This window comes from Erinaceus europaeus, chromosome X (assembly GCF_950295315.1).
Source record: "Erinaceus europaeus chromosome X, mEriEur2.1, whole genome shotgun sequence".
Lineage (NCBI taxonomy): Eukaryota > Metazoa > Chordata > Mammalia > Eulipotyphla > Erinaceidae > Erinaceus > Erinaceus europaeus.
The window spans coordinates 18,423,288-18,435,682 of record NC_080185.1 but is presented as its reverse complement, the minus strand read 5'-3'; the positions used below and the strand labels follow the sequence as shown (position 1 = coordinate 18,435,682).

The 12,395-nt window shown below is 45.4% G+C and overlaps 1 protein-coding gene across 7 annotated transcripts in view; it reads right to left on the bottom strand.

The window, feature by feature from the left end:
• Positions 1–12,395, bottom strand: part of FGF13 (fibroblast growth factor 13) — a 737,755-nt gene that overhangs the window by 100,554 nt on the left and 624,806 nt on the right. For 6 of the 7 annotated variants that reach the window (XM_060183220.1, XM_060183225.1, XM_060183224.1 and 3 more), the window contains one exon: positions 855–965. In XM_060183220.1, coding sequence (XP_060039203.1) covers positions 855–965 — 111 coding nt within the window. Of the gene's footprint in view, positions 1–854; positions 966–2,882; positions 3,795–12,395 lie in introns of those variants that run through there. The other variant, XM_007524569.3, reaches the window with a different exon arrangement.

Here is a 12,395-nt window from a genome sequence, read left to right as displayed (position 1 = left end):
TGTTTTGCCCCCCTGAAGCAATGTAATGGGTCTTCAGAAATCTGTAAACTGCAAGAAAGCAGCAACTGGCATCACTGAAGAGAGAATTTAACTCTCTACAGTTTACTTTTATAACTTCAAATAAATAAAGCAATGTTATACAACATTTTTGAATCATCTTGAGTCAACAGTAAAAAATAAAATGGACTCTAATTTTAACATGCTTCCTGTCCAGGTTCACCCTTAGGGTCTTCTATTTGGTTTTTACTAAAACTACAGTTAAAAATAAAAACACACCTAGCAGTTTAGTTGCCTACCTGTCGCAGCAGCTCAATATAAAAATCCCAATTAGTCTGAGAGTTTTCAGTGTATGTGGACAAAGGAGAGAGGGAGCAGAATTGTAAGCTAGGACTGATGAATTCTCTTGACATGAAACCACTCCTCTCTCTTGGGCTGAGAACGGTTCTCAAGAGTAGAGATAGCATGCTATTTCAGGATCAGTGTGTGGGAGAGTAAATTTTCTGTGGGAAAAAAAAGGAATAAAACCCAAAGGACAGCCAAAAATGTATCCCAATTACTATGGAGATGACATTTGGCAAGCTCTTCTAATGATGCTGACCTTATTTGATTGAGTTTACTATTTTATATGATTTCATGTCCAACTCCTTTTAAGATGAGCTTGCATGAATGGAAGTTGTCTAGTGGACTGTATTTTACATTTGCTTTCAGGATTAAGTGACTGTTGAGAAAGAGAAAGAAAGAGAGAGAGAGAGAGAAAGAGAAGGAGAGAGAAGGAGGGAGGGAGGAAGGAAAAAAGAAAGTATGGACAATGTCAACAAAGGTCAGCACATACTGTTTATTATGCAGTCACTTACTATAAGTACTGTCCTCATCTTTTGTGCCATCAATGGTTCCATCCGCCTGCAGCTGCAAGTGGTAGCCTTGTCGGCTGTAGAGTTTGGTAACTATCCCCTTAAGCTGAGGTTCTGCAAAGACAAGAACAGTTTGAATCAATTAATAAGCAATATATGTTATTTTGTATATCTATTCAATAGATACACAGTTTAAAAGACTTAATTCAAAATTGTCATTCCATTTGCAAATGTTAATGGAGAAAGTCAACAATACTTGCAAAGTGTCTTCCTATAGAAAGAGAACAGCTTCCAAGTTTCAGAATCAATCTCCGAACTGAAGCACTGTGTTTGATTTCTACTTGGTAATATCCTTAAAACCCTAAAGATTCTCTTGGTATCTTGTTTGTGAGAGTGCTGAAGTTGCATTTCAAATAGAGTAGCAAGGGGCATATTCTGGCTTTTAACAATGTGCCACTACTCCATATATCATTTGACTGCTTTGCCAAGCAGGGACCCAAAATTAAATAGAACAGTTTTCCTTCTGATCTACTGAAATCTGAATGAACACCCTCCACACACAACATTCTAAGACTGAAAATCCGTAAATAATCTGAAGCCCTGTTAAAGGACTCATATTAGGAAAACTGAGAGGTGATACAGAAAAAAAAGAAAGGGGAAGAAAGCAAAGATTACCAAACCCTATCAAATTAATTACCTTTAGGGTAAATGGGTGCAAAAGAGCAGGTGGGGTGTGTGTGTGTGTGTGTGTGTGTGTGTGTGTGGTGGAGGAGAGGAAAAACTGTCCTCTGTCCTTGATGTATTAAAATTTAATGTCAGGAGAGAATATACAAAATATGTTCATTAAAATAATTCTAAGCTATAGCTGAGACTATAGACTACTCAATTTGCCAATCACAACCATGTCATCCAAATTTTGCTTTTACTGAACACACACTTGCATAGAAACAATTTAAATGATTAAGCGGGCCTCAAAAGCAGGCTTTGCAGCACATAAATTCTGTGTGAAGCAAGCCCAATTTACAAACTTCATGCAAACATAAAATGTCCTCATTTTCATGTCCATTCCAGAGTATGCTGAACGTGTAAATAAAGAAAGAGCAGACTGATTAACAAGCCTGAAAATTTGCAACATTTCTCTATTTAAAGGTAAGGAAGCAGCTTCAAGGAATCATTTGTTTAAGAATGGCCAAGTGCACAGTGGGTTTGCCAGATCTACCTTGAAGCAACTGGACACCTAGAGCTGTTTGAATTTTCCCCAGGCAACAGAAAAAGAAAAAAGAAAAAGAAAAGAAAAAGAAAAAAAGACGTTCAAAATGACCCATAATATGGCTCTGGGCTTTAATTCTCTCTCCAGTCTGCCTTTCAGTAGAAAGAAATCAGTTTGGCCAGTTTAGAGGGACCACTACTGTCTCTTTGCCACAAGGTTCCACTCCCTCCTTTCCAGCAAATATTCCAAGCTGCACCACAAGTCTGTCCCGATAAGCTTAAAAGTAATGAAAACAACGAAATGCCTAGATAGCGGAAACCCACGTTTTCCCGGGGTGAAGTGTGTGTGTGTGTAGGGGAGGTGCCAACTAATGGGAAAGGGTCAGAATCACCAAGATAAATGCAAGTAAGGGATTCCCCCGTGTTTTTAGGGGTGGGAGATTAGAGGGTAGTGGCATCTGCCTAGCTCTGTGCCTACAATTCCCACGCCACGCACACACACGAAATCCATGTCTGGGGCACGGTTTGCCCAGATGGCACGGACGCGCATACATGCGGCACATCTGACTGTGGCAAGGGATGCCCCCCTCCGGGTTCTGCGCCTGTCCCAGTGGCAGTTGTAATGCACCATAAGCTGTGACGGTTCGGCTAGAACACCATTTCCTTCCCACACACGCACAGCAGCGAGGTAAGGGGTCCGAGCTGCGCGCTAAACGGGCCGGCGCCAAACTCCCCTTACCCTTCCATACGCCACCCCCACCCCACCCCCCAAAAGTAAGAAAAATCTCCAATGCAGCAAACACTCCCAAGCCTCCTTCCGACCTGGTCTCCTCCGGCGCCTCTTCTTGGAGCCGAAGAGTTTGACCCGGGAAAAGACGTTTAACTTGTTTTTGTCGCAGCTGGTTTTCCCTTTGCTGGGGCTGCTGACACACTTGCAGGCGTTGGATTTCTCGCGCTCGCGGGCTTGGCGCTTCTGGCGGATCAGGGAGCTGGCGATAGCCGCCGCCATAGCCACGACGCCCACCACCACCACTTCTGTGGCTGCCCCTCGCCGGCTCTAACGCCCGCTCCGCCGCCGCTGCCGCCGCTCGCCCGCTCAGCCGGCGCGCCCTGGCCACCTGCGTCTCCCGGGGCTGGCTGCGCGGGCCGCGGCTGCTGGGCTCTGGGGCTTCAGCCCAGGAGGGGGCTCAGCATGCCGTCCGAGCTCCTGCGGCGGTGGTCCGGCTTCCGCGCGGGGCGGCGGGCTGCCTGGGTCCGAGCCGACGCCACAGCCGCCGGGAGGGGATCGCGGGCGACTGGCTGGCAGGAGGAGGCAGAGCTGCGCGGCTGCGTGCGCTAGCTCGGCCCTGCGCCCCGAGGACACTGTGTGAGTCCTGGCGGCTCGGGTCGGAGTTTCGCTGCACCCCGCGCCCGGCGGCGCGCGCGGAGGGGGGCGGTGGAGGAAGGCGGGCTGAGGGACGGAGGGAGGGAGGGAGCGCGAGCGCGGGCGGCCACGGAGGGGGGAGGCGGCGCGCGGGGGAGTGCGCCCTCGCCCTGGCCCCACCGAGCCCCCACTAGTCCTTGCAACTTCCGGGCTTCTCAGCGGGGGGAAGTTGGCCCGGGTCAGCCTTCCGAGGGGGCTCAAACAGGTAATGGCCTCGCATCTTCGGGGCTCTGGCGGCGGCTGCGGCTGAGGCTGCGGTGGCTGCTGCGGCTGCTCTGGGTGGGGCACAGTCTCAGCACCGGAATTCGGGCGCCGCCGGAGGCACCCCCCGGAAGAGCGCGGTGGCGGGCTCCTTGGGGTCCCCTCCCTTTCCCCGCCCCAACCTGGTGCAGTCCGCCCCGCTCCCCCCCCCCAACATTTCAAGTTCAAATCCCAGGCACCAGTCTCTAGGGTTAACACCTGTAGGGGCTCTGTCACTGCTCCATTGCCCAGATCCTTCTCCTCCCTCCGTCTCTCCCTCCTCTTCCCGAAGGAGCTTCGGGTGGAAACTTTGATAGAGGAGACACCAGGAGGACATTGTTGGGTTGGGTTCTGCTAGAAGATGGCGGGGGTGGGGGGTAGAGGATGAGGGGCTCCCTAGCATTCCACTCGCCGCTGACCACAAACTCCTGGGCTGGAGACCATGGAAGTTCACCTGCCCTGGCCACAGGATGGGATTCTTTACATCCTCTCCTCCTCCCTCAGCCTCCTAACAAACACCCTGCTGTTAAGATTTGGCCCAGCTGAACTTGGAACATTGAGGGACAGTGATCTGGATTCCACTGGAGTTGGCACCCCTGGCCTCAGCCTTCTCCACTGCCACTGCCTCTGCCTCTGCCACTGCAGAGCTGCGCCCAAACACCACGCTGCCACCCAGTGGCTTCTGCTGACTTTCTCATATCTAGCTGATCCCAGCCTTCTAAATCAGGTTTCCTGTGTCTGCACGCCCCCTCATCATCCCCACTCTTTTTGGGCTTCAGATCCAAGCAGAGAGCTTGGGTCCTGTTCCATAAGCCTTCTTCCAACTCTGGCCAGACTCCTCTATTCTCTCTCTATCCCTCTCTCTCCCTCTCATCTCCTATTCTTCAAGCTGTGACAGCGTCCCTGCCTTCAATCCAAGAATCAAGACACGCATTTTGCTTGCCCTACTCTCCTACTCTCTCCCCATCATCTCTCCTTTCTTTGTTACATGTTTACATTTGGTAAAAAAGAAAATCAGCTTTTCTAAAGACAAAACAAAAATGTTGTTTGTTCTATAAACTAGAGAAATAGGACCAGAGGCTCCGCTCTAGCACCAGCACCACAAATGCCAGGGATGGAAACTGTAGCCTCAAGCATGCAAATCCTGGTTCACAGAATGATTCTGAGATCTATCCAGAGTGCAACAGAGGGCACCTTCCTCCCTAACCCTACCCCTACCCATGAATCAGAACCATTGTTTTACCCTTAGCCTGGATTTCTGATGCTCAAAAGAAAAGCCCCCTTCCAGTAAGTACTAGGGCACTCTATCTTGGTGCAGCCACCACACAGTACACACAAGCCTACCCTAGGCTGCACCTTCCTGATGTTTTCAGAGCAGATGTAAATGTAAAATAGAGTGCTCAGACTCCAATCCTTCTATTCTTGTTTGAGATCTTGAGCAGGATGCCTTGAGACCTTCAGCAGAGTTCACTGTTCCTCCAAAGCATGCTGATGCCCCCTCACCTTCTCCCCAATGGAGAGATGCCTCTTGGAGCAGACAAGGTGGCTCACTGGGCATAGCACATGCTAGAGGCCCTGGGTTTGATGTCCCTTCTGACCATGACCTACTGATGCTCTAGTTGGTTAGTCTGTAGGCATGTCTCTCTACCCCTCTCTCTTTCTCTCTCACACAATAGATAGACATATTAATTAGTTTTTGCTTTTTCTTTTTGCCACCAGTATTATCACTGGGGCTTGGTGCCTGCAAGACAAATCCACCACTCCCAGTGATCCCCTTTTTCTTTCTTCGTTTCCTTTCTTTCATGATTTTCTTTCACCTTTTTAATTTTGTGATAGACACAGAAAGGAGGGAAGAGAGAAATAGAGAGGAGAGACACTTAAATCTCTGCTCCACTGCTCATGAAGCTTCCTTCCCTTGCAGGTGGGGACTAGGAGTCTTGAACCTAGATCCTTGCACACACAGTAACATGTGTGCTCTACAGGCTATGCTGTTGCCTGGTTCCCCTAATTAATACTCTTAAATGGAGATATTTCCCACCTGACAAAGGTTCTGTGGTGTCTTCAAAGGCAGGCTGGGGAGAGGTGAAATTGCAGTGGTGAGACAGACTGGCAGTTATGGGAGAACAGTGTCAGCTTGTCTGAAAACCCCTGCAGGTTACTCTATGCCCCTTGGACTCTTCAGCTTCCCAAAAGATAGAGGGAAGACAAGTTGAGAGAGAGTCAGAGTACTTGCAGTTAGTTAAGTAACCACTCCTATGGACTTTCATTATGGGAGAAGGGGATCTTGGGTTTGCACTGCCACTGGACTTTGGGATTGGTGTCTGTTGCCCCAATTGAATTACTGTACCCCAGACACAGTTCCTAGCACACAGTTGCTTCTCAATCAAAGATGGCTGCAGATGATGGCCAGATGATTTATGTTGACTCTGACAAGCATAATGATGTTTCCCCACTGAGAGTGAATGACATTCAGATGCCTGAGCCAGTGAGATACAGTTAAGAAGTAGGGAGATAGCATAATGGTTATGCAAAAGGACATCATGCCTGAGGCTCAGCTCCCAGGTTGAACCCAGCACCACCAAAAACTAGTGCTGAGCATTACTGTGATGCAGAATGAGAGGAAGAAGGAGGAGGTAGAGGATGAGGAAGAGGAGGAGGAAGGGTGGAGAGAGTCAGGGGGAGGAGGAGGGAGTGGGGAAGGTAATCCCTTAGTCTACTCTATATGTTTTTACTTTCAATTGAGCACCAACACCAAGGGCCTTAGTTGCTTTTGGTTTTTGCTCCCTTTTTGGTGGCACTGGGGCCTTCCACATGTAAAATTTCATTGCTCCCAGGTTTCAGATAGTGAACAAAACAGAAAGGAGGAAACCACAGCACTAGAGCTTCCTCTGTGCCTTGGCAATTGCATGTAGGCTGAGGTTTGAGCTCAGGCCCATCAAATAGCAAGGCATGCACCCTATCAGGTAAGCTATCCCTTGGCCCTTTTTCTCTTCTCTTGTCCTTTGGATGCTGAAACACAGAAGGCATGACACAGCTGATGGAAGTTCTGACACAGGAAATGGAGAGCACTTGGGAAGAAGGAGAGCATGGCACTGAGAAAATGCAAAGTGCTTTCCACTCTTCTCCATTTTTTTTCTTTTTAGCCTTCACTTTTTCTCCACTGCCACTAGAAGAGTATTCATGGTTTCCTTGTACAAACACCATCAGATGCTTGCAGAATTACCTGTCTGGCCACTTGGCTGGGTACAGGTGGTAAACACACACACACACACACACACACACACACACACACAAAAGCTCCAGATATATCTAAGAGGGGAACCTCCAAGCACCAAGTTGCAAATATTAACTCAGTTACTAACCTATATTCACTGCCCCCAACTTTTTTTTGTAAATTTTTATTATCTTTATTTATTAGATAGAGAACACCAAAAATCGAGAGGGAAGGGGGTGATAGAGAGGTAGAGAGACGGAGAGACACCTGCAGCTCTGCTTCACCACTCACAAAGCTTTCCCACCTGCAGGTGGGGGGGATTCGAACCTGGGTCCTTATGCATTGTGACATATGCGTTCAAGCAGGTATGCCACCACCTGGCCCCCTGCCTCCAACTTTTTATTGATTCAACATTATTATGAAATATTATGAGGTTATAGGAGTACATTTACACACCCGTATGTGTGTGTGTACACATTCACACTTGTGTGCGTAGGGCTCACAACACCTACCAAAGTTCAACTGCCATCACACCAAATATATATCACTCAAGTTATTCCCCCCAACCCCCTTCTCCATTCTCTCTGATAATCACCATAGTTTTCACAGAGTCTAAGGGTCAGTTTGATTATTATCATTTCTGTGAGTTTTTTGTTTCAGTTATTTATATTCCACATATGAGTGGAACCATCTGGTAATTGTCTTTCACTTTCTTACTTACTTCACTAAGCATGATCACCAGATAATTATATCAACTGTAAATAAATGGTATTTAATTTTTAATGCAGTGTTGGAGACTGAACCTGGAGCCTTCCACATGTGAGATAGTGCTGAGTACTGAGTAGTCTCTCCAGCCCAATTTGCATTCTATATTTTGGGAAGAAAAGAGAAGAGACATCATCCACACGCAATGTTCCCCCCTAGTGCTGTCCATGGTACCCCAACATGGTAATAGATGATTAGTGGAGGTTCATTCTACCCACCAAGCCTCTCCGGTTCACCACATTTTTTTTTCTTAATTTTTTTTTTAAATTGCCACCAGAGTTGTCGCACACTATGAATCAACTGCTCCTGGTGGTCATTTTTTTTTAATTTCTACTTTCTTTTTATTTGACAGGACAAATAGAGATTGAGAGGGAGGGAGAGATAGAGAGGGAGAGAGAAAGATAGACACCTGCCACTCATGAAGCTTCTTTCCTGCAGGTGGGGAGTGGGGGCTCAAACCCTAATCCTTGAGCATGGTGATATGTGAGCTTAACCAAGTGTACCACCACTTCCCCTTCACATTATTATTATTTTTAATGAATTAGAGACTCAAAACAATATCATGAGTTCATGGGCCCATTGAGGTAAAGATGATTACTGAGTCTATCTATGAGGGTTACTTACTTTAATCTCTTTCCCAGAGAAATTTTGTAAACTTGAAAAATTAGTTAAAGGGCGTCAGGACCTCGCCCCTGCCACATGTCCCAATCATCTCATGAAGTACACATCTACCTTTGAAATACCCTGAGTTACTCTTCTCTCTCGGAAAATCTTCCATATAATTGGCGAGAAGAGAAGAGGGCTGATCTCTGTTCTGTTTGCCCACAGACCAAATGCAGTCTCTATTCTTCCTTCCACTGAGAGAATGCAAAGGGGCTTGTGACCAGAGAGGGAATCATTTGGGAAATAGAGGTTGTGACTTTGTGGCCAAGTAATACTGTTTGATGAGCTTAGCCATTAATTAAGCTGATTGTCTGTCACCTATTCCTAACACTCATATGCTTGGCAAAACATTGTGCAAATCTAATTCTTAAAGCCTCACAGGAGAACTATGGCAAATCTTACTCACTGTAGCAAGTAATCAGGAAAGAGGAAATTGTGGCCCATCCTAGAGATGATCATTTGCCTGTTCTTTTTTGGTTTCCACCGCCCCAAAACCAGTCTTATGATAGTTTAGTGGGAGGAAGATAGAGAGCTTTCCTATGATGCTGATATCCCAAGTACTTTTTTTCTCCTGTCTTATGTTCTTACTAGTTCATACTATACTCTTGCTATAGAACTCTCTGGATAGACTCCAGATTTGGAGATCATTCATTCTCCTTGATGAATTCCAGGGCTTCCATCTTCTTTTTTTATAAATTTTTTTATCTTTACTTGTTGGATGGAGACAGCCAGAAATCAAGAGGGAAGGGGGAGACAGAGCGGGAGGGAGACAGAGAGACACCTGCAGCCCTGCTTCACCACTTACAGAGTTTTCTCCCTACAGGTGGGGACCTTGGGCTTGAACCTGGGTCTTTGTGCACTGTAACATGTGCGCTCAAGCAGGTACACCGTAACCCTGCCCCAGCCTCCAAATCTTTTCTTTTTAATTTTTCATTATCTTTATATATTTATTGGATAGAGACAGCCAGAAATTGAGAGGAGATGCAGAGATAGAGAGGAGAGAGACACAGAGATACCTTCAGACCTGCTTCACCACTTGCAAAGCTTTCCCCCTGCAGGTGAGGACTGGGGGCTCGAACCTGGGTCTTCGTGCACTGTAACATGTGCACTCAACCAGGTGCGCCACCACCCGGCTCCTCCAAGTTCTTTATGTTAGGGTTTTCCAATTTATTTTACTCCTGACAGACCTCCTCTGCCCATTGCACTTTCTACCTAGGCTCTCTCGTGGTCATGTTAAGGACACATTCTTAGTGCATTACTGCAATTCAGCTCACAAAGAGTTCTAACCTGAGTGACAGGAGACATGACTTTTAATTCTGTCTTAGACACTAACTGATTGTGTAATCTTGGCCATGTCATTTCTCCCAGTTTGTGGGGGTGGGGTGTCTCAGTTTTTTCATATTTAAACAAATAGAATTTAGAAACCTTGTACACAATAGCAAAAGAGACAGATTAATCATTATGAAAGAGATGGTCATGCCTGAGGGTCCAATGTCCCAGGTTCACCCCCCCCACCACCACCATAGCCAGCATTCTGGGAAAAACAAACACACACATACCCCCCACCATCACCATCTTGTACACTATTAGTGGGGAATGCACACTGGAACTGATTAAGTCATTAGGGAAAGCAATATGGCATTTCTTCAAAATAACAGAAATGGAAAATCCATATGCTCAGCCAAGTTACCTCATTTCAGAATAGTTCTCAGAAAACTACAAACGCACTAAGTCAAAGAGATGTGTGCACTCCTACCTGTATTGTAGCATTCTTCACAATAGCCAAGGCCTGGCAATAACCTAAGACCCTACTGGCTGATGAACGGGTAAAGGATATGCAGCTTATATAACAATGGAAGTCTATTCGGCTATAAAGAAAGATGAAATCCTGCCATTTGCAGCAACATGGATGAGGCTAGAGAGTGTTGTGCTGAGTGAATTAAGACAGAGAAAGACACTATAGAAGTTCACTTGTGTCATATATAGAGAAAACAAGCAAATGAACTAAATACAAATATATATATTATAAGATCAAATAGTGCTAACCATCAGGGAAAAGGTGGGTAAACAGGGACAAAAGGGACACATGTGGTGAGGGACAGAACTGAACTTTCAGTAGTGAACTTCCTGTAGTCCACACATACCTTAAGTCTCAGTGATGCACACCTGAAATGTCTATAATGCCACAATATAATGCTACTTCAATGAAAATCTTCACAAACAGTGAATACATGGACTATTATCTCTTAGACAATGATCAACCCCTTTCTGACTGTATTTGGTAGAGCTGTATTTCCCCAGGGACGAATTACCCAGCCCAGGATCTGAGGTCAGTTCAAATGGAGGGAGAAGGAGGCAGGTTCATGGGCACCAATGTCAAAGGAACAGTAGGGTCTCATTGTTAACAAAGTAGGGAAGCAGAAGTGGTATTTCAGAGAGGGCACAACAAGTACCATGTTTAGTAGTCTATCTGATTAGGTCCAAAAGCCCAGAAGAATAACTGGATAGAAATACAAATGAGGAGATTAGAGAAAAGCCATTAGGAAAAGTTCTTGTCACTTAACTCCAAGTAGGAAGAAAGCAAAATGCAATTTTAAGAAAATCTTGTTAATACCACAGTGGAATTCCAGGGACAGAAAGAGTGACTACTGTATTCTGTAACATAACCTAACAGATTTATTAGCCTGCAAAATGTTTCTCCTTCTCAGATGGTTTGAGGGGGTTATGCCTTAGAAACATAGGGCTCCACAGACAAATTCTTGCAATTGATGGGCTTTCCTGATTGACATTCAGAATGGAAAGCCAGGAAACCGGTGCTTGTCTTGCACTGTGATGGTGGCTTGGTCCTCATTAAGTCTCCTTCCTGGGATTCTTCTCTAAATACTTAAGCTGCAGAATTCACGGAAGCCACCTCAGGTTTACAACAAGAAAATCAACTGGAAATACCCTGATTAATTCTGATCCCTAAGAAGAAAAATCATATAACTCACATAAAAGTTTCATCACTTGGTCATAATTTATGAACATTAAAAACGTAAAGTACCCTGATGTCATGAATCTCCTCTATGAATTCGGCTGTTCCCCATTTCATTAGCCATAGAAGCTACAACATCAAGAGTTCAAGGCTTCTGACTACTTGCTTCGCCATTTAATCAAGCAAACCTAGAGTGGACATTGCTCTCTAGATCATAAGGAGAGAACACAAGGAAATGAATGTAAGCTTCAATATGTGGGCTGTTCAGTTTTAAGTTTCAGGAAGGCATTTGAAATACCTTGATTGCTAATCTTCCTCTTGGAGCTTTTCTGTATACAATAGAAACCTTAACTAGCTCAGTGGACATGTGGATTGATTACTCTCAACTTTGATGGGTGCCTGGAGAAGACTAATGCTTGGTCTTGGGAAAACTGCTCTTAGGTGAATTTGAAGCAGGTGGATTAAGGCAAGCACACCAATCTTCAAAAGTTCTTTTCCTTCAATGGTTGGCAAATCCTTTTATAGATACAATAAATTTATTTTACAAAAAGATTTATTTTACTTATAACATATGAGTTTCCCATGAGTTAGAGAGAGAGAGGGAGACAGAGGGAAAGAAAGAGGGAGGGAAGGAAGGAGGGAGGGAGGGAGAGAGAGGGAGAGGGAGAGGGAGAGGGAGAGAGAGAGAGAGAGAGGAGCATCAAACCTGGAACCTTTGGTTTGAAAGTCTGATGTTCCACTAGTTGAACCATCTCTGTAACATGAACATATTTATTCTAAGCCAGATGGATCCCTTCAGTGGTGACAAGATTATCCACTGTCAACCAAAGTACCAATTTCTCTAAGTGAGTACAGCTCTGTTTTATTAAATAATGTTGGATGATCCTGAAGGACTGGTTGCTATTTCATGAACTGACTTATGGCTAACAAACATAAATGAGGTGTTTCTATGATGAAACATCTGTGGCAGGCTAAAAATGTGCAAGACTCAGAGGCAAAATATCTGTAACATGGGGTTCCTTTCTTGCCCACTGGACTAAGTAATCTAAATTAAAA